Source organism: Pinus tabuliformis, chromosome 7 (assembly GCF_031772625.1).
Source record: "Pinus tabuliformis cultivar Carrire ecotype Pingquan chromosome 7, CPIR1, whole genome shotgun sequence".
NCBI classification, from domain to species: Eukaryota; Viridiplantae; Streptophyta; class Pinopsida; order Pinales; family Pinaceae; genus Pinus; species Pinus tabuliformis.
In genome coordinates, this window is record NC_142293.1 from 533,030,667 (window position 1) to 533,054,698 (window position 24,032).

General features: G+C 36.6%; 1 protein-coding gene across 1 annotated transcript; it reads left to right on the forward strand.

Annotated features, from left to right (window-relative positions):
• Positions 1-2,204: 2,204 nt before the first annotated feature.
• Positions 2,205-7,657, forward strand: LOC149248406 (uncharacterized). The gene is made up of 2 exons (XM_089449704.1): positions 2,205-3,313; positions 3,457-7,657. Exons 1-2 carry the CDS (start codon positions 2,205-2,207, stop codon positions 7,655-7,657), a joined length of 5,310 nt encoding a protein of 1,769 aa, XP_089305830.1.
• Positions 7,658-24,032: the final 16,375 nt, after the last annotated feature.

A 24,032-nucleotide genomic window follows, 5' to 3' on the forward strand; every position in this document is an offset into this window, starting at 1 on the left:
CTCTCTTTAGTATTACCGACACTTGATCCGTGGCTTAATACCCAATTGGTCCATGACCTCTATTTAAAGAGTATGGAGGGTCATTTGTAAGGTGACCATTCATGAGAGAAGCTTATGTAAATTTTCTTTCTTTTATTAATAAATTTCCTGAAGTGGTCACATTGGCTCAGGTCGTGGACTATTTCCCTCCTTGAGGGTTTTGACCACGTCAAGAACACTGATGTATTGATCTGTGATCTATTTGTGAGCGGTCCTTTAGTGTTTTATCCGAAAAACTTATCGTATAAATTCCTATTAAGAAAATCTTATTTATTTAAAATAATTGATTAAAATTTTATTTTTACTTGAGTCTAAAAAAATAAAAAAACACTCAATTTCAAGTCATATCATGATTTTTTTTTATTTTTGTTTGTATTGCCATAAAATCTTAAAATCTCTGAGCCTCAAGGAACTATGACGGTGGAACTTTAATTTGCGAAGTTGTGCAAACATTTGGGTCATTATTAATTTTCTCCTTGGAATAGTCTTCTAGAAAAGACCATTTGCGTCCTAGTTTATGCAATTCATTTCTACCGTTCGTTCGTCAACTCGCTAATATTGTTTATTTGTATTTTTAACTATTAATTTGACATATGCTTAAAATTAATTAATTCTTGATTTATTTCTAAATATTTTCCAGAATGTTAACTTGGAAATATTTGGATTGCGAAGGATTTTATCTTTTTAATATTTGATAGGTCCTCTCTAAGGATAAATATATGTTGATTACACCAATATGTTTAACACTTTCTAATAGCTATATTTCTTGGATTAGATTTTTCACTTAGAGTTTTAGATTGGACATAGATGTCATGTAAAACTTCTATATGGATACATTTTTTTTGATGTTGTCTATTGTCGTTCACGATTTGTCTTGTTCTTTCAACTTAGCTCAACGATGTTACTCTATTTCTTGTATTAATATCAAATTTGTTTGTCTTGCTCTTTCAACTTAGTTCAACGATGTTACTATATTTTTTGTATTAATATCAAATTTGTTGCCGTGTATTTTGTTTGTTCACCGTTGGCAATTTTTCCCAAAAATATTTTTATATCTTTTATCTTACATTCCAAAAATTTATGTTAATATAACTATATTTATTAATATAGTTGATGTACAATAATAAGTATATATGAAACATATATATAATTACATTTTTCAATGTGATCGCTGATAAGTGTATATCAACTACATTAATAGTTATTATGTGTATTTTTTCAAAACCAATTACTTATGATTATTAATAACTATATAAATAATAACAACCATATTCTTATATATTCATAATTATTATAATAATAACACTGATTGATAAAAATATTAGCAATACTCATTAATAATAATAATAACTTATAATAATAATATATTATTATGTGATTTCTACCGAAAGATTTTGCTTAATTCATTATGGATCAAAGAAATTTGAATACAAAAAATATTATTATTATTATTATTATTAACTGATAATAATATTAGTAATATTAATTAACAATAATAATAATTTATTACTCATTTTTTATAAAATATAAATAAATAATTATTTAAAAAAAAAAAAAAAAAAACTATTGTTTTTGGAAAAAATATAAATATTTGTATTTTAATTTATTTTATAAGTTTTAATAAAAATAAAAATAATAATATTTTACTATTAAAAATGAATAAATAATAGTTAAACAATTAATTATTGTTAAAAAATAATAATATTTGTTTAATTAAATGTTGGTAACTAATAATAATAATATGATTATTAATTAATGAAACACTTTGAACTACCAATATAACTAATGGTCAGTTTAATAATTTTATATCTAGAGTGCTGATCGGCCGTGCCTGAGAGCGATCGTCGAGCTGCCTCGGCCCCTGCAGGCCGCCCCCTGCGCGATCTGCTCCCCCAGCGGATTGAGCAGGCCATTCTTCTGATTTTCGACTCCATCTGCCGGTCAAAGAGACGCCTCTGCTAGATCCGATAGCAGATCCGGATTGCAGGACCTGGAGAGCGCAATCTGTGCGCGCCCCCAGCCCTGAGGGCGGATCCGATTGATCTTGTGGGGGTTTATGGAGATCTGGGCAGGATCTGACCTCAGCTAAACTTGAGATCATGGAGACTCTGGGCTCCCCCCAGGGTCCATCCGCTCCCTCATCCCTCTCGCCTTCGGAGGCCTTCATGCAGATTCTGGCAGGGCTGCCTAAGAAGAAAGCCCCTGAACCTTCGAAATTTGTGAAAAGATTGGAGGATATCCCTGCGATTTCCCTTCCGCCTGAAACCCCGATGCAAGTTGCTCTGTCGTTGTCCGATCGAGCCCTCGTTGGTCAGTTTACGGGGCTCTGGCCGTCCCCTAAAGCTACGGAGAGCTGGGTAACCAGAAACTGGGCGCCGTTGATCAGAGAAAGCGTCACCTCTTACTTCTTGGGGAGAGGATACTTCCTCTTCGAATTTACAGCAAAGGAGGACAAAGAACTGATCTTCCGAAACGGCCCCTATTTCATGGGTCCTCGGGGTCTGTATCTTAACAAATGGACCCCGGACTTCGATCCTGCAGTCGATGTCCCTAACGCAGTCCCTGTGTGGGTCAGACTCCCGCACCTCCCGGTCCATTGTTGGAATTGGGACTCTCTGCGGCATATTGGAAACGCTCTGGGGAAATTTATTGATCAAGCGAACAACAAGGATCAATACGACTGCGCCCGGATATGCGTAGAAGTAGATCTGGAGGTAGGGCTCCCTGAGGCCATCACGATAAAGGTTGGAAGCTGGACGCATCTGCAGAAGCTGGACTATGAGCAGTTGCCCTTCAAATGCCGGAAATGCCACGAGTATGGACATTTCGCCAGAGGCTGCCCATCCAACGCCGAGGCCGCACAGGGAAAAGATGATGGATGGAACCAAATCAAGCGCCACAAACCCAGGAAGACGGGAGGACCTAGTAGCAAAGGACAACCATCTGTTCAAAATACTGCACCTCCCTCAGGGAATCGATTTGATCCGCTCATCTCTCAACAAGAGAAAACTCAGGATGCTGAGATCCAAAAGGAGACCGAGCCTACAGAGGAGACTGGGAAACAAAACCCCGATTCTTCAAGCAAAGGATCTCCTCCAGCCTCCAACAAAGACACAAATGAGGAAACCCCCAAAAGCAAGAAAGATGAAGACAATGAAGAAGAGCAGATCACAGATGACTCAGAAGAGGAAGGAGAAATAGGTGAGTCTCAAGCCTCGGTCAGAAGATCCACGAGAGGCCGGAAAACGGATAGAGAAAAAAGAGAGGAGGAAACGTATAAAGAAAAATTACAAGGCAGCCAGCCCACTCTGGAAAAATTGCTAGCCTCCAAACCCAGAATGCCGAAAAGCCAGCCCCATGGCTCCAAGGGAGCCCACCAAAAACACAAATAATGAAGATCATCTCCTGGAACTGCAGAGGTATGGGGAGCAAGGTCAAGGAAGAAGCCATACGTAGTCTGATAAGAACAGAGACCCCAGACATACTTCTCATCCAGGAGACGAAGCTGGAAGACTCTGTCTTCCGGCAAACAAGCAAGAAAATATGGTTCAAAAGTGAAGCAAGAGCAGTCTCCGCAAGGGGAGCCTCGGGAGGCATTGGTACTCTTTGGATTGAAAACAAATATGCAGTCATCACTGAAGCCAGCAACACTCATTGGTTGCTGTTGAAAATCCAGGATCTGAACACTAAAGAAACTCACTGCATCTTCAATGTCTACTCCCCAGTCAATGCTGGGGAAAAAAAAGCATGCTGGGATTCGATAAGACTTCAAGCAGACCTCATGAATCTGGAGAATATTATCATTGCCGGAGACCTCAATCTTACTCTCAGTTCGTCTGAAAAAAGAGGTGGTAGCGCTGTTCGTGATCCGGCAAGAGAATGGGCGGAGGACCTCATGCAAGACTGGGACCTGATTGACATCAAACCCTCCTCCGGTAAGTACTCTTGGACCAACAAAAGAATAGGTCCGGGGCATATAGCAGCTAGATTAGACAGATTCTTCATGCAAAGCTCTTATTTATTGCTGGGAGTAGAACCAAGAATGTGCATTCTCCCCAACAGTATCTCGGATCATAAACCCATAAAGCTAGAATTACTTCCTCACCTTGACCTGGGTCCTATCCCCTTCAGATTCAGCCCAAACTGGATCAAGGAACCAGATTTCATGCAGCTTGTCAAGGATTGTTGGAATCAATCTATTACAGGATCCCCCTTCTTCATATGGGAAGAAAAGCTCAGAAGGGTAAAAAGAGCTCTAAAACATTGGGCCAAAACTCTACCCAAACCGGATACAGAAAGAAAAAATATCAAAGTAGCCCTTGCCAATCATCAATCTCATATGGAAGATTCTCCAATCACCAAAGATCTGCTTGACCAAGAAGCCCATCTCCAACAGCACTATAATAAAGCCTGCCTTGCAGAAGAGGAATACTGGCGATTAAAATCTAGAAGCCTCTGGCTAAAATCAGGGGACAGAAATACAACTTTTTTCCATAAGCAAGCGCAGAGCAGAAAATGTTATAACACCATTTCCGAGATCAAGGTGGACAGCGAAACATTCAAGGAGTTTTCAGACATAAAGAAGGCAGCCCACGCCCACTTCCTAAAGTTATATAGCGAAGAAAAGGTTCAGCACCATGCTTCAAATCTTTTAGAAACGATCCCAGCCAAAATTTCCCCAGGTATGAATGAAACCTTGGAGGCCAAAATAACCAAAGATGAAGTCAGAAAAGCATTATATGACATGGATCCGGACAAGGCCCCTGGGCCGGATGGATTCACTGCCAGATTTCTTCAATCATGCTGGCCCATTATTGAAAAAGACCTGATTAAAATGATCCGAAAATCTCAGAACTCCCAAAAAATAGGTGGGAGCACAAACTCTGCCTTCTTAGCCCTCATTCCAAAGGAAAAAGGGGCCAGCAACTTCAGCAGATTTCGGCCGATCTCCCTATGCAACATTGGGTATAAACTAATCACAAAAGTCATAGCAAATCGTTTGAAGCATATACTCCCTAAAATAATCCCGGAGAATCAAGGCGGCTTCATCCAAGGGAGGCAGATAGTGGACAACTTCACCCTTGTCCAGGAGGCAATCCACTCAAGTCTCCACCGTAAAGAGCAAGGTATGATAATTAAACTTGATCTAGCAAATGCATTTGATCGTGTAAATCACAGTTTTTTGCTAGAAGTTATGAACAGGTTTGGGTTTGGATCAAACTTCATTAGCTGGATCCGGGCCTGCGTTTCGGAACCATGGATTGCCCCTCTTGTGAATGGAAGAGCCACAGACTTCTTTAAAGCTTCAAGAGGACTCAGGCAGGGGTGCCCTCTCTCCCCTCTGCTTTTTGTCATTCAAGCATCAGCTCTCAGTTTCCTCCTGGAAAAAAAAATGCAAGAACAAGAATTAATGGGACTGCGTATAGCAAGAGGAGTCAAGAACATCAACCACGCTTTGTTCGCGGACGACACCTTGCTTCTGGGCGCTGCCTCCCTCTCCACTGCCTCCAAATTCAAAGCTGTCCTGGAAGAATTCAGCATGGCCTCTGGCAGCGTTATCAATAAGAACAAGTCCCACATCTACAGTTGGAATACCCCGCCCAGACTTCTCACTGATATCTCCAGGTGTCTTGGATTCGCAGCCTCCGCTTCATGGACCTCTTTCAAATACCTGGGCCTACCGGTTGTACACAAAAAAACCTCCAGCAAAGATTGGCTTCCCCAGCTCGAAAAATTTCAAGCAAAAATTCAGGCCTGGGGCTTTACCTGGCTCAACTATGCTGGTAAGTCCGTTCTCATCAAATCAGTGCTCACTAGTCTCCCTATTTTTCAATTTGCAGGAATGCTTGCTCCTTCAATCATCCTAAAAAAAATGGACGAGCATATTCGGAGATTTTTCTGGAAAGGTGGAAAGCAGAATGAAAGAAAAATCCCCCTCATCAGCTGGGAAGTTATTTCTAAGCCTCTGTGGGAGGGAGGTCTTAACTTTAAAAATCTGGGCCATATGAATGTAGCAATGGCGGCAAAGGTCATCTGGAGAGTTGTCGCGCCCAATCCTGGTTGGGCTCAGACAGCTCTCAGGAAAAAATATCTCCGAGGCCCTCGCTCCAGCTGCTTAGACCATGTAATTCGACTGCCAAATTCGCCTTTCCTAAAACTCTATGATAAGGCCGCCTCTCTGATAAAAAATTACTGCTATAGAATTCCGGGTAACGGCAAGAAAACAAAAATATGGTCTGACAGAATCCTATCCTCTGTCCCGATCAGCGACAGAGCGCATTTGGGCGAGCTCCGGGAGTGGATGGAAAGAAATAACTTAAACACGCTCTGGGATATCTCCGCTTGGAAAGGCAGTGAGTGGACCGGCTGGAAGTCTGTTGATTTGCCAGATCGCCTGGTCGCTGACTGGGTCACGCTGATCGATCTTCTCCACGGCCTTGCGCCCTTGAACAAGTATACACAGGACGCTATCGGCTGGGGAAATAAATCCAAAGGGTATACGGTGGCTGAAGGTTACGTTAAACACAGAGAGAGGCCGCACGTCCCCACCAACCCAGCGCCATGGCAAGCGATCTGGCAAATTCAGGCGTGGCCCAAAATAGACATGTTTGCGTGGATGTTGTGCCATGGCAGAATCCTTACCTTTGACCGTTTGCAGAAGCTGGGATTCAACGGTCCCTCCATATGTCACCTATGTAGCAATAGTGAAGAAACAGCTGTGCACATCTTCCTGGAGTGCAGATTTGCTAAACAGATTTGGAGCGCTCTGTTATATGTCTTGGATCCCTCCTTTCAACTACCGAATACAATGGCTGACCTCTTCGCTAGCTGGACTTCAAATTACCCAGGGCCTCCTCCTCAGAATCAGGTAATCAAATCAGCCTGGGCCATCCTCCCAAAGGTCATTTGCTGGCAGTTGTGGCTGGAACGCAACAGAAGAACCTTCAAAAATGACAGGCAGCACCAAAAAATTATTGAAGTAAAGATCAAGTGCCAATTAAAGGAATGTCTGTCCCAAATCAAAGATGATGCAAATCTCACCCATCAAGACAATGTTTGGGGCGCCTTCCTGGGATTACATTTCCTCCCAGCAATCAGAAAAGCACCTCCTCTCAAAGAATGGCAAATTAGGAAAACAGAAGCTGACTTCCAAGACTGGATTAAAACTCAATCAAGCTACTTCCTTTTCTTCGATGGAGCAGCTAAGGGCAACCCGGGCAGAGCAGGTGCTGGAGGGGTCATCCTAAATCCAACAGGAATAAAAATCCGCTCATATGCTTGGGGGCTTGGACATATGACCAGCACACAAGCTGAGGCCTTGGCCCTTCTGCAAGGCCTCAAGACCCTAAAAGAGCTGAAAATAAGAGAAGCAACGGTTATAGGAGATTCTCAAATCATAATAGGTGCTATGATCTCTAACTCCCCTGCAGCAGACCTCAATCTAGCCAGAATGATCTTCAGAATCAAGGCCCTTGAAAGTGACTTCCAGAAGCTGAGCTACTATCATATTTTGAGAGCCCACAATAAAGAAGCTGACAGCGAAGCAAACAAAGCAGCTCTTCTATCTGCCGGGGTCAAGATGAAAGAAGGAAAAGAGTCATGGGAAGCCATTCCTTAACTTGCAGTCCGCCATGTTTTACTGCTTGATTCAAAAAAAAATTGTCTGTATATCCAAGTGGGGGAAAATAGAGAATATAGAAACTAAAGATCTTGATGCTAAGGGGAAAATCTCAAGTAACATCAACAGCCACACTTTCATAAGTGAAACTTCTCAGGATCCAGGCATCCTTATTGTACTCAGAAATTTGGCATTCAAGCCAGGAGGAATATAATCACAATATAACCGTTTCTGTCAAAAAAAAAAAAATGATTATTAATTAATAAAATAAAAATAATAATAATTAATTCTTTGTCACAATGTGATCTTGGATCATGGTTGACCGTGGTTGAATTTCATATTGAGACAATCTTTGTCACAAAGTGACATTTGAGCATGGTTGACTATGATTCACCATGTTTGACCCAAGGGAATAACAAACCATTGTGAGTAATACTAAAAACCCAAGATTAACCATGGTTGTCCACGATTGACCATGGTTGACCATGTTTGATTCTATAAAACATGGTTGACCATGATCAACCACGCCTGACCATGGTTGGCCATGATTGTCCATGATTTTTATTTGGAGACAATTTTTGTCACAATGCGACATCCCACCATGGTTGAACATGGTTGGTTATTGTTGACCATTGTTGACCATGATTGATATTATAAAACAAAGTTAATAATAAACCCAAGGGATTAATAGTAAAACCCCATTATTGACCATGGTTGACAATGTTTGACTATGATTGGTATTATAAACCTAAGGGAATAATAAACCCAAGAGATTGATATTATAAAACCAAATGAATAGTAAACCCAAGGGATTAATACTAAAACCCCAAGGGAGTGTGAACCCAAGGGAATAATATTAAACCGAAGGGACTAATATTATAAATCCAAGGTATAAAAACCCTAAGATAAATATTAAAAATACTAAAATAAACATGGTTGAGTACAGTTGATTTCCATATTAAGATGATCCTTGTCAGAATGCGACATTGGACCATGGTTGATTATGGTTAACCATTATTGAATAATATTAAACCCTAGGAATATGAACCCTTAGATCAATAAACCCAAAGGATTTATATTATAAACCCAAGGGCATAATAAACCTAAGGGATAAAAATTATAAACCTAAGGTATATAAACCCTAACATCAATATTATAAACCCTAAAATAAACATGGTTGACCATGGTTGATTTCCATATCTGGCCTTGTTTGAGCATGGTTGAACATGGTTGATTATGATTGACCATGATTGACAATGATTAATATTATAAACCCAATGGTTTTATATTATGAACTCAAGGGATTAATACTAAAACCCCGATGGATTATGAACCCAAGGGAATAATATTAAACCCAAGGGACTAATATTATAAACCCAACGTATATAAACGCTAATATACATATTATAAACACTAAAATAAACATGATTGACTATCTCTGATTTTCATATTGAGACAATCCTTATCATAATTCGATGTTGGACCATGGTTGACCATGGTTGACATCATAATAAACCATGGTTGAGCAAGGAATAATAAACCCAAGTGATTGATATTATAAACTCAAATGAACAATAAACCCAAGGGATTAATACTAAAACCCCAAGGGTTCATTTCCATATAGAGACAATCCTTGTCACAATGCAACGTTGGACCATGGTTCCATATCCATATGGTTTGACCATGGTTGAACATGGTTGGCTATGATTGACCATGGTTTACCATGATTAATATTTATAAACCCAATGGATTGGTATTATAAACCTAGGGGAATAACGAACCCAAGGGATTAATACTAAAATCCCAAGGGATTATGAGCCTAAGGGAATAAGATTAAACCCAAGGGGTTAATATTATAAACCCAATGTATATAAAGCATAAGATAAATATTATAAACACTAAAATAAACATGATTGACGATGGTTTATTTTCATATTGAGACAATCCTTATCACAATTCCATGTTGAACCATGGTTGACCATGGTTAATTTTCATATCAAGATAGTCTTTGTCACAATGCGATGTTGGATCATGGTTGATCATGGTTTATTTTCATATTGAGACAATCCTTATCACAATGCCATGTTGGACCATGGTTGACCAAGGTTAATTTTTATATCGAGACAATATTTGTCACAATGAAACATTGGACCATGGTCGATCATGGTTGATTTTCATATCGAGACAATTTTTGTCACAACGCAACATTCAAACATGTTTGACCATGGTTGACCATGTTTGATTCTATAAAATATGTTTGACCATCATCAACCATGGCTGACCAAAGTTGACCATGATTTTTATATGGAGACAATTTTTGTCATAATGTGAGATCCGACCCTGATTGACCATGATTGATATTATAAACCCAAGTTAATAATAAACCCAAGGGATTGATATTATGAACCCAAGGGAAACATAAACCCAAGGGATTATGAACCGAAGGGAATAATATTAAACCCAAGGGACTAATATTATAAACCCAACATTGGTAAACCCTAATATAAATATTACAAACACTATAAGAAACATGGTTTATTTTCATGGTGAGACAATCCTTGTCACAATGTGACACTCAACCATGGTTGATCATGGTTGGCTATGATTGACATTGGTTGGCCATGATTGATATTATAAACCTAAGGGATTAATACTAAAACCCTAAGGGATTTTGAACTGAAGGGAACAATATTAAACCTAAGGGAGTATTATTATAAACTCAAAGCACAAAAGCCCTTAGATAAATATTAAAAATACTAAAAAAAACATGCTTGAGCACAATTGATTTTCCTATTGAGATAATCCTTGTCACAATGCGACGTTGGACCATGGTTGACCATGGTCGAAGATGGTTGCTTATTGTTGAATAATATTAAACCCTAGGAACATGAACCCTTAGATCAATAAACCGAAGGGGTTGATATTATAAATCCAGGGGAATAATAAACCTAAGGGATAAAAATTATAAACCCAATGCATATAAACTCTAACATGACTATTATAAACCCTAAAACAAACATGGTTGACCATGGTTGATTTCCATTTAGATTAATCTATTGTGATATTGACATAATCATAAATAGTTGGACCGATATTTAACCCTTAATATTGGGGTTTTATAAAACCAATGGATTATTAATATTATAAATACAAGAGATCAATAAACCCAAGGCATTATTAATATTACAAACCCAAGGCATTAATATTATAAAAACAAATTATTAATAAATGCAAGGATCAATATACCCAAGGAATCAATAAACCAAACGAACTAATATTAGAAACCCAAACGATTAATAAACCTTAGGAATTAATATTTTAAGCCCAGGGGATTAATAAAACCAAGGGATTAAATGGTAAATGAAAGGAATTATTAATATTATAAACTTGAAGAACTAAAAAACCCAAGGATTGATATTATAAACCAAAAGGAAAAATATTAGAAGCTGAAGTGATAAAAAATTGCAAGGGACCAATTTTAAAAACATAAGGTATTAATAAAGGCTAGGAATTAATATTTTAAACCCAAATTATTGACAAACCCACATGACTATGAATATTATAAACCCAAGGGATCAATAAACCCTAGGGATTAAATATTATAAACCCAACAGGTTAATAAACTAAAGGGTAAACCATGCAAACCTAGGGGATTAATATTGAACATTAGGACTATTATTTAAACCTTAATATTGGGGATTAATAAACCGAAGAGATTAAATGATAAATCCAAGGAATTATTAATATTATAAACTTAAAGAACAAATAAACCTAAGCATTTAATATTATAAACCCAAGGAAATAGTAAACTCAACGAAAAAATATTATAGACACAAAGGATTAATAAATCCAAGCGAGTAATAAACCTGGGGAATCAATAAACCCAACAAACTAATATAAAAACTGAAGATATTAATAAACCCTAAAAAATACTATTTTAAACTCGGGGGATTAATAAACTAAAGGGATTATTAATCTTATAAACCCAAGGAACTGATAAACCCAACTTTTAAATATTATAATTCGAAGGAATTAGTGAACCCAAGGGATAAATATTAAACACCTAAGGGATCAAGAAGCATAAGGGATCGATATTACAAACACAAGAGATTAATAAATCCTAAGAATTAATATTCTAAAAACAAAGGATTGATAAAATCGCATGATTATTAATATTATAAACCCAAGTGATCAATAAACCTTAGAGATTATTAGTATTATAAACTCAAAGAATAAATAAACTAAAAACATAAAAATTATAAACCTAATGGATTAAACTCTTAATATTGGGGTTTAATAAACCAAAGAGATTATTATTATTATAAATCAAAGGGATTATTAAGATTATAAATACAAGGGATGAATAAACCCAATGCATTTTTAATATTATAAACCCAAGTTGTTTAAACCCCACAATAAATATTATAAAGCGCAAAATAATTATCAATGACCACCCTTAATTATTGTTGATTTTCATATTGAGACAATCTTTGTTACAATGCGATGTTGGACAATGGTTGACCATGATTCGCCATGGTTGATTATGGTTTTCATCTGAAGACAATCTTCCTTATAACGCAACGTTCAACAACGCTCATGATGATTGGTTTTGAAAATGAAAAAATATATGTCATATTAAATATTTTAAAACCCTAAGCCTTAAATCTATGGCATCAATATTATAAACATAAATAATGTTATAATACAAAACAATAATAATAAACCTAAACCACAATCAATATAAGAACCACATTGTAAGCCATTAAGACATCAATACAAAACGTTAATATGAATACATTAATAATAATGCACTATAAAGCATTAAAACATGATAAATCATCAACACATTAATAATAACACATTTATATCACTAAATTATAAACAATAAATAAATTTTAAATCACAAATACATTATATCAATACATGGATATATTAATAGTATAAATCTCAAGAATATTGATATAAACAACAAGAACATGAAGGCTCAACAATAATTTTATAGAGGTTAATATGATTTTCATTTATGAAAGACATGAAAAAAGTGAAGGCACCCATACAAAAGACCAAAACATTTACAAATGCAAGAGAAAAAAATAAAATAGTAACACGGCCATTGGAGCAAAGGAACATAAATTGAAAAAACACATCTAAATTGCACACATTAGATTTAAAGAACAACAACATGATAGGGCATTTTAAGACTAGAGATATACAGTCTTCTACATAAAAACAACAACGAGAAAAAAAATCGATTTCACCAATATTGCAGCCACAGAAAGAACATTGAGTCTTAATATTTTTTTATTTTTTTTTTTCTTTACATGAAATAATTCCACTACAAAATTGAACTTGAAACACTCAATCAAAAGTCATCTATGGAATAACCTCTTCCAAAACACAACAACACCAATTCAAATCAACAGGATAATGATAACGATACTTAACGCTTTCCAACCAATTCCTTCTTATTCTCCTCCCAAACTCCCTCTCATGCACATGTAACAAGTATTTTACTTGTGTTTTCATTTCATATAGCATAGGAAGATGTTCATCAATAAAAATAGGGACCCATGTTTTCTATTAAAATTGTTCCGAAAATACGAAAGAAAACTTATCACTCCTGCAATATTGAGCACTATTCAAAAATAATAAGTGACATGATTATTATCTGTAGGAATTTACAGGGTAAGTTCCTCAGACAGAACACCAAAGGACACCGCTCACAAACAAATCACAAATCAATACACCAGTACTTTTGACGTGGTTAAAACCCTCAAAGAGGGAAATAGTCCACGGCCTGAGCCAACGCGACCACTTCAGGAAATTTATTAATAAAAGAATGAAAATTTACATAAGCTTCTCTCATGGACGGGTTAACCTACAAATGACCCTCCATGCTCTTTAAATATAGATCATGGACCAATCGGGTGTTAAACCACGGATCAAGTGTCGGTAATACCGAGGAGAGAATGAACCGTCAGATCACTACATATTGTGACCGTCAGATTGTAAGTTACAAAATGTAGATAGTAAAGAAACACACTTTACCTAACTCTATACTAGACCAAGTTATACTTAACTATTTCCTATGTGTCGGAATATCCTAACATCCCCCCTTAAGAACAACTTGGGATAGGATTGAAGGATTTACAAATATGACACAATAGGAGAAGGAAGGAGGCACTAGAGCCTATCCCCCCTTAGTGACAACATCCTAAACTCCAACCATAAATCAAAGTTTAGTGAACTTCGCCTATGTGAGAGCCTTTGTAAAGATGTCTGCAACTTGATCATCTGTTGAACAATATTGCACTTCAAGAACATGGTCGTGGATGAGCTTTCTGATGAAGTGCATGTGTAGTTCAATGTGTTTGCTGCGCTGATGTTGGACTGGATCTTTGCATAGTTGAATGGCACTCTGATTATCACACCAAAGTGTAGTCAGATGTTGCTGCTGAAAGCTAAACTCTGGCAGGATCTGACGAAGCCACAAGGCTTCCTTACTAGCTTCTACGACACCACGATACTCTACTTCTGCTGAAGAAAGAGAAATGGCACCTTGTTTCTTGCAAGCCCATGTAATAGGTCCTGAACCAAGAGTGAACACATAACCTGCAGTAGACTTCCGATCATCAGGGTCACCAGCCCAATCGGAATCAGTGAAACCAACCAATAGAGGAGCTTCTTCAGCACTGTAATGAATCCCAAACTAAACTGTACCTCGAACATAATGAAGTATTCTTTTAGCTGCTTTCCAATGACTTTCACGTGGGTTTTGCATAAACCGAGCAACAAGGCAAATAGCAAAGGAAAGGTCAGGACGAGTATGGGTTAGATACAAAAGTTTTCCTACAAGTTGACGGTATAAGGTAGCATCAACTTCAGGAGAAGTACAAGTGACTGAAAGTTTGACTCCAGACTGAAAGGGAGAGGGGGCTGGCTTACAGTCTTCCATGTGAAAATGGCATAGAATATCACAGGCATACTTGGACTGGGAAGGGGAAATACCTTCCTTGGATTGCAAGACTTGAAGACCAAGAAAATAATGTAAGTGTCATAAGTCTGTCATTTCAAACTTCCTTTTAAGGCTAGACTTCACATGGTTTATAAGGTTGGGATCACTACTAGTCAGGATAAGATCATCAACATAAAGAACAAGAATGATAAGAGATTTGCCCACTTTCTTGGTGTAGACAGTATTGTCAGAATGACACCTAGAAAAGCCATTTTCTACAAGAAAGTTATCCATTTTGGCATACCAAGCTCGAGGAGCTTGCTTGAGACCATAAAGGGATTTCTTAAGCCGACATTCAAGGCTGGAGTCTGTTTGTATAAAGCCAATAGGTTTTTCCATATAGATTTCTTCATGCAAGTCCCCATGCAAGAAGGCAGATTTAACATCCATCTGATGGACTTCCCATTTGAAAGAGGCAGCAAGGGAAAGAACAAGGCGGATAGAGTTCATTTTGGCAATAGGGGAGAAGGTTTCAGTGTAGTCAATGCCTTCAACTTGTGAAAAACCCTTAGCAACAAGACGAGCTTTATGTTTATCAACTTTCCCATCTGGTCCATACTTGGTTCTGTAAACCCATTTGCATCTAACAAGTTTTCGTCCTTTTGGTAGAGGAACAAAATCCCATGTATCATTTGCCAATAATGAATGATATTCTTCATTCATAGCTGCTTCCCAATATGGATGGCCTGAAGCTTCTGCAAAGGTGTCAGGATCATAATTCACTGAAGCTTGAGCCAGTAAAGAAGAGGCTCTATCAAACTGAGAATGTGTACGTCGCTGATCTGTAGGATCATCGGCAAGATCACCTGCTGCATCCCGAGTAGCACGAACCCATTTTGGAAGCTGAGGAGCTGAAGGAGGATCCTGAGAAGGTGGGGGAGGATTTTCATCCTCGCTTTCATCATCTGAAGAAGAAATATTTTCAAAAGTAGAAGAGATAGGGAGAGGTGGCACATCCGCCGAACTAGGCTCGTAGGTCGATATATTTTCAGCAAACTTTACATCTCTTCTAATGATAACATTTTTGGACTTAAGTGGAATAAGTCTATATCCTTTGACATCTTCAGAATATCCAGCAAAAATACATTTTTCACTCTTAGGTTCTAAAGCTTTATGTTTCTCATCTGGAATATGGGCCCATGCTTCACTTCCAAAAACATGCAAGTGACTTACATCTGGTTTAATTGAGCTCCATGCTTCTTCTGGAGTGATATTCTTTAAAACCTTAGTAGGAGTGCGATTTATTATGTAATTTGCACAGTTAATTGCTTCTGCCCAATAATTAAGACTAAGTCCTTTAGATTGAAGCATACAATTAGCCATTTCCTTTAAGGTGCGATTCTTCCTTTCAGCTACACCATTTTGTTGTGGAGTATATGGAACAGTATGCTATATTTGAATTCCATTCTCAGTGCAAAAGTTGATGAATTTGTTGTTAACATATTCTCCGCCATTATCAGATCTTAGCTTAAGGATTTGATGTCTAGATTGTTTTTCAACAAAGGCCTTAAAGGCCAAGAACATGTTAAATACTTCACTCTTGAGTTTTAAGAAGTATACCCAAGTGCATCTAGAGAAATTATCAATGAAAGTTAAGAAATACTTGTAGCCAGAGAATGAAACAACTGGAAGTGGACCACATAAATCACTATGCACAAGCTGTAAAGGGGCTGAGGCATGCCAAGAGGCACGTTTTTCAAAACTGTCCCGATGATGTTTTCCGAGTACACATCCGGAGCAGACACCATCTCTGCAAGATACCATTGCAAGACTTGTCACCATATTTTCTTTACATAGATTCTAAAGGGAGCGATAGTTTAAGTGACCAAATCGCTCATGCCAAAGTTTGCTCACTTCATCGTTATGAGCAACAAATATTGAGGGAAGATTTGATGACCCAAAGTTGTGAAACTTATACAACCTTGTAGAATCATCAGCAATGCCAGTAGCTAAAATCTGTCTAAGATCTCTTAGGGCCTTAATTACAACATCGTGAGGTGAAAATTCAACGATTTTACCTTCACCTAAATGAGTTATCTGATATACAGATAGAAGGTTGCAGGATAAGGTTGGAACACATAATACATCATTAAACTGACCATTGTCTATATGAACAGTTCCAGTCCCTACAACACTAAGAGATCTATCATCACCAACATATATATTTTTGGTGTTACAATCATTTAAAGAAGAAAACATGGCTTTGTTTTTGGCCATGTGATAAGAAGCTCTAGAATCAATGAGCCACTCATGAGAATGAGAAGAAGAAGATATATTTAGTGCATAGCCAGACCGAGATGCTTGAAAACCACATGCAGAAAGTGCCATTCCTGAAGATGAAGTTGAAGTTGAAGAGTGCTCCAAATGGATGTTATGCTTCTTCATTTATGCTTCCAAGGCTTCCATCTTCTTAAAGCATTTGGATTCTAAGTGGCCATCTCGATTACAAAAGTTGCAATGTCTATCAGTCTTCTTCCCTTTATTTTTATTCATCTTATCGTTTTGTTGAAATGATTTTTCATTTTGAGGCTGAAATTACTTAGGACCCTTGTTTGGTTTAGGACCATTCCTTTTAGGATACAACTTCTTAGGATTCTTTGGATTTGGTTGCTGCTGGGCGGCTAACGCTTTCTTAGAAGAGTTTCCAAGATTAAGAAGACCAAGGTGTAAGAGTTTTTCTTGTTCTCTTATTAAAGAATTACAAAAGGAATCAAAGGAAGGGGACTTGTAGTCTTGTCCTTGAGAAATGAAGGCTTCTCTTGTAGAATGGAAGGTGGAAATAAACACAAAGTAGGCTGGTCCCAACTTAGTAAGAATGGAATAGATAAGGTTACTATCTTCTTTCTTAACCTTAACACCTTCCAAGAGAAGTCTAAGGGTCTTGAACTTGGACAAAAAATCTTCAATGCAAGAAAAATTATTGGGGTCCAATGTAAGCAACTCATTTTCAAGTTGATGGGCTCTAAGTTCATTTTTTATTCCAAAGACTTTAGTAATCTGTTTCAATGCTTCATCAGGACTATCAAGTTCTGCAATATGAAATCTAAGATCTGGAGAAATAGACATCCCTATCAACCCACATGCTTGATCTTGCCTATTTTCCCATTTAGCTAACTTATCTTCATCTTTCGGTTTGGTTTCTTAGCCTGTGGATATTTTGTAGAGACCTTTACTTCTAAGTAAATCCACAATGTAGGACCACCATTGCAAGTAGTTGGTGCTGTCAAGAGCAACTTGGCATGGACTTTCCATTTTAACAAAAACTGAAGCTATAGATGCTGAAACTAAGTGTTCCAATGGAAAGATCTCGAAAAATTAGGCTGTTTAAAAAAAAACGGTTCTGAAAACGGCTTCCGGATGAAGAAGTTATGGCTTTTTGAAGAAAATTTGATGAAGATGCCGACGAAGTGCGGGAATGTGTGGAAATGAAAAATCCGCCCCCACAAAAAGGAGACTTGAACTCAAGACCTCTACTCTCATAAATTAGCTTTGGACCAAGTGAGCTATACAAAAAGTTTGAGAGAGAGAGAGAGAGAGGGGGGTTGAAGCTTTGGGTTGCGTGCTTGCTTTGAGAAAGCTCTTTTTCCCTACAAAACAAAAAACACAAAACCCAACACAGACATACAAAAAAAATGAACCTTGCGGCTCGAAGTTAGCTTTAGCCGGAAACTAAATATTTTCCTCAATGTTTCTGATTTTCCGAGATCACACTAAGGCACAGCGGAAAAGAGCATACGCATGTGAAAAACCCTTCCTTTCTGTTTCTGATTTGTCCAAATCGCACAGAGTCGCGGGGCAAAAAGCATACGCAGAAATGAAAGGTATAGATCCGGTAATAAAAAGGCTAAATAAACCGAAACCGAAATAAACAGAGAGAAAATAACTGTAAATTGCAAATAAACACTCTATACCTCCAGATCTTAAAAATGACGCAGCTAGGGCTACCGGAAACTTTTTCGCGTGAAACGAAAGGGGTTCCTCACTGGAACAGATGCTCCCAACACAACTGAGCAATCCTCTCGGCCTGAAAGCAGTCAGAAACGATAGATCTAGGAAACGGTAGTCGGATGCAATTCTACCGGCTTCAGATTTGAATCACCAACGAACGCAGCCCTCAAATAGCTCTGATACCATGTAGGAATTTACAAGGTAAGTTCCTCAGACAGAACACCAAAGGACACCGCTCACAAACAGATCACAGATCAATACACCAGTACTTTTGACGTGGTTAAAACCCTCAAAGAGGGAAACAGTCCACGGCTTGAGCCAACGCGGCCACTTCAGGCAATTTATTAATAAAAGAATGAAAATTTACATAAGCTTCTCTCATGGACGGGTTAACCTACAAATGACCCTCCATGCTCTTTAAATAGAGATCATGGACCAATTGGGTGTTAAGCCACGGATCAAGTGTCGATAATACCGAGGAGAGAATGAACCGTCGGATCACTACATATCGTGACCATCGGATTGTAAATTACAAAATGTACATAGTAAAGAAACACACTTTACCTAACTCTATACTAGACCAAGTTATACTTAACTATTTCCTATGTGTCGGAATATCCTAACATTATCCATATCTGCATTTCTTAGGTTAGCGTTTTCATTTCGAGTTTTAATTTGGAAATAAATGCCATGTAAAACTTTTGTACAAATACTTGTTTGATGTTGTCTTTTATCGTTCACGATTTGTCTTGCTCTTTCAACGATGTTACAACTTTTATTGGATTAATATCAAATTTGTTGTTTACCGTTTTGTTTTAAATTTTCTCCAAAAATATTCTTATATCTATCATCTTAGATTCCTAGAATTAATGTTTTCTATTTCTTCACTATAAAAGCCATAAATTATTGTAAATTATTGTACAGTGATTAGAGTCAAAACCTTGTTAAAACGATGAGAACATTCAAAACCAAAAAAATACTGGGTCAAATTTACAAATGTAGATAACATTATAATTAATACATAAAATAGAATTCCGGCCTAACCCAATGAAGTGACTCCTTGAAGACCTGCAGATCAGCGATCTCGATACTTTCTGAAGCGCCCATGTTGAAGATTGAGGCGACCCTCAACAATGCACACAATTACCGTGGAGATTGTTTTAAGAAGTCTTTTTGGGTTTTAGTTTTATTTATTTTTTTTCATGCTAAGGTGCGAGATAAAGGGAGATATTACACAAATTTTATAAGAGGGAAGCGCTGCACGAAGATAGAAATGGTGCAGATAGATATTAGAGTGGAGAAAACTTTTTAAAGGTGGAGGTGAGAAGAAATATAAAAAAAAAATTATTTATTTATTATTTCATTATTTTTTTTAATTATAATTATTATATTTAATAAAACTATATGTTAAAATTTTTAAAATAGAGTAATTATAGAAAATTTATTTAAATTTTTTATGTATTTATTTATTTATAGTAAAAAAATATATTTTTTCAAAATTGAATTTTTATAAAAAAAATATATTATTTATTATTTATTTTTTGTTTTTATTAATTTTAATTATTATATTTAATAAAACTATATATTAAAGTTAAAAAAATAGAGTAATTATAGAAAATTTATTTAAATTTTTGATATATTTATTTTTTTTTTCCAAGGAAAAAAACGGTAACCTTTTATTAAAAAATTTAATGAAAAGTTACACTAGCAGATGCAATGAAGCATTCCGTAAGTTGCCACCTGGGCTCGAGTGCTTTCGCACCCCACACAATCGTGCACAAAGAATAAGAACAGAGAAGAGAAGAGAGACTAAAAAGGAATAAAACAATCCGTTTTTCAAGTTTTTCTCCCCTTCTTCTTTTCGACCTTACGCCACTCTCCTTGAGTGGGCTCGATCGAGGCAATGACTAACTGTGTTTCAGCATTCTGAGGGCCTGTTTCTTTGTCTGAGTCTGAAGTGTCTGAGTGATGATACCGTTTGGTGCCTCCCATGCTTTGGTCCACGCTTGTCATTTGAACCTGTGAAGCCTTGTTGTCTGTTGTGTTTTCCTTCTGGTTCCCTGTTTCATCTTCCTCTATAGTGATATCATCCTCTTCTGCTTCTGTTTCTTCGTCTTCTTTTCTCGATGAGGCTTTCATTTCCGCTGCTCTCTTCTTTACGACGTCATCTATGTTCTGCCATCCTTTTGGCTTCCTTTGTTGAGGCTTGCTCTTGTTTTGACTTTTGCATGCATTGAACAGATGACCTGTTTGTTGACATCCCCTGCATCTGAATGCTGTATTCTCATAGTCCAGAGTTTGTTTCCACTGTGAATTGTTGAAATTTAAAATAATGCTTTTAGGTAGTCCTTGGCTAAGATCTACCTCGACACATATCCTGGCGAAAGTAAAGATTCCTTTTATGTGTCTCTCTGAATCAATCTTTAACATTCTTCCAAGGGCATTCCCTATAGCTAATAAGGCCTTGTAGTGCCAAAAATGTATCGGAAGATTATGCAACCTTACCCATACTGGCATCCTTGATACCACCATAGTATTGGCATCAAACTCCGGGAACCATGGGGTAATAAACAGTCCCGCATTGCCCCAGAACCATGGCCCTTCATTGAGGATTTTTTCCTTTTCTTCTTCTGCGAGAAAGGTTACTATGAAAAAACCCTTAGAGCATAGTTTTATTTGACAGTTTTTTGTCCAGACCGTGTAGATCCATTGGTACAAAGCATCGGTTCTAGGCCAGAAGCCGTTAAATCTACAAATAACAGCATTTTTCTGTAGATCTGAGAATATGTATTGTACCTCTGGTAAATCCAGCGAGATGGATGGATTTTCTGGCGCTTGATCCACAATGTACTACCCTGGGGGTGCATTATCAGTTGTAGCTTCTTTCCCCTTTGGAGGTTCTTTCCCTTTGGTTGCATCGCGGTAGGTACCTGTAGGTTTTGAGGTAGCTCCCTTAGATCCGCCTCGCAGTCGATGATTGAGGGTAATAGTTGAGTCCTTTGCCACCCTGTAATGCTGGAGTGTATGTTGATCCTGCAAGCAGTGCCCAGAAAATATTAGGATTTGTAATGCAACTGGAATCCCTATTTTGTCCTGGATCTCTTTTTTTAGCTCCAAGACACTCATCCGGTCCCAGATCTGCATACAAACGTGTCTGCCTTCTGTTGATCTGATAAAAATTTGCTTCAGATCCGCTGTGTCTGCTTTGTGTTCTGGATCTGGCAAATTTCTGTTTTGCTTCTGTCTGGATCTGGCCGGATCTGATAGATCCGCTCCTATTCTGCAGTATTCGACCCAATCTGGTGAGCCGTTTCCCAGATCGGGGTTCCTGATGAGGCTATTTCTCGTTTGCAGGTCGTAGCCTACAAGCCCTCTGTTGGAGCGATGCTTCGAGATGGTAAAAGCCCCGGTCTGTACTGAAGAAAGCAGAGAAAACTCAAGATACCAAGGGTACAGGTCCATACTCTCACCCCATACCTTGTCTTCGACCATGCCTTGTAAAAACGGCCCTAGATCAGCAGATCGGATCCACGGCAGATCAAAATGGGGTCTGGGATCTGTCATACGCCTCTGTTGTCGGTAATCGGAGGCGGATCTGCCAGTCTTGAGCAGAGCGTTTGTGAAGGAGAGCGTATCAAGACAGATCTGCGTCCAGAAAGCGAAGGGACGCTCCGGCCTCTGTTTCCTGTGGTTCGAGTCATGAGGTTTCTTGCCGTCAGCGAATCCAGCCCTGTGCCGGAGGGAAACAACGTTTGCTGGGTATCCAGCGGTCAGTCTTCTGGTCGATCCACAGCCGAACAAGTCTTTGGGGCCTGCGGCTGCGCAAACTGCTGAAACCCTAAGCCCTTGAATCGCCTCCATCGCCGCCTCCAAAAAAAAAATTTTCCTCCTGTTAATTAAAATCATTTTTGATATATTTATTTATTTACAATAAAAAATATATTTTTTCAAAATTGAATTTTTATAAAAAATATATTATTTATTATTTTTTTTGGTAGGTAAGCATTCACCGGGGATTTGAACCAGTGACCTATGGCAAGGAGTGCTTTAATAGTAAACCCATTCACCGTCAATCCAAAACCCCGTAGACATATTATTTATTATTTTAAAATAAAATAAACTATTAATTTATTTTTATTTGTATTAAATTTGAAATCTATCTCATATTAAAATGTGATAATAAAATACAATTATTTAATAATGATAATAATAAAAAAATATATATATCATAAAAATATATTTATATTTAATTAAATTAAAAAAAAATTAATAATCAACATTTACTTTTTTGTTTTATTAAGTTAATAATTATATGAAATAATTTTTCCAAGCTAGAATGTTAATTTTTTTTCTTTTAACATTCCCCAAATTTAAATTTAAAAATTATCTCTTTCTTTTCACATTCCCACCTTTAAATTTAAAAATTAAATTTAAATGAAATATTCAATAATTTTTTTATTTTTATTTTTATGTATACCTTGTTATTATTTATTTGTAAAATTATTTTTATTTTTTATTAAATTTAAATATTTTATTATAATGAAATAAAATGATATGTTATAATTATTGTAAGAAAATCAATATTATTCTTTATGTTTGATTAAATTTAAATATTTTATTATAATCAAATAAAGTGATATGTTATAATTATTATAAAAAAATCAATATTATATTTTATTTATTAGTTATTAATTAAAATGTAAAATTTTAAAGCTGAGATCCACTTTTTAGCAAGAAAAAACACTTTAAATTCCATGAAACATTTTAAGCGCTCTATCTAACAACACATGGAACATTATTTTAAACATTTTTAAGTACTAAAAATAGCTCAATAAATGGAGCATTATGACTTTATAATATAATAAATTTTATATTATATTGAAGTTAATATTATAGTAATAAAAATTTAATAATTTTAATAATATTAATATTAAAATATATTAATATTAAATTTTTTAACAATTTTTTTTAATTTTTTTAAGATTATATTTTTATCATGTCTAATATATAACACTAATTTAGCCACTTCACATCAAGGAAAGGAGTGTCTTAACAAAACACCCAATTATTGTCTATCCAAAACCTTGTGGACATTAAATTTTTAATATTAATATCAGATTTAATATTAATAATAATAATAATTTGTAATATTGATAAGGTTTCTAAATGACACGATAACAAAAGTTATAACAAAATTTGGAATTTTAATGTGGTAAAAACTTTTGTGGAAAGTAAATTTATGATCCATTCAAATTCAAGGTATATGATAAGGTATATTTTTAGCAATGACATACATCTTTACACATTTCCCTCATACTAGGTTGTAGAATGCCACAAAAAATTTCTAATGTTGTTCATAACCTAGATTTGATTCTCATTTTTAGTCAATAATATCATATCAACTTGGTTAAT

Excerpts from the sequence above, each read along its gene's own strand:
- LOC149248406 (XM_089449704.1), top strand. The coding sequence starts at position 2,205 with ATGCAGATTCTGGCAGGGCTGCCTAAGAAGAAAGCCCCTGAACCTTCG. Across the intron at positions 3,314-3,456 it reads GAAAAAAGAGAGGAGGAAAC|AGGTATGGGGAGCAAGGTCA; the intron begins GTATAAAGAAAA and ends CTGGAACTGCAG.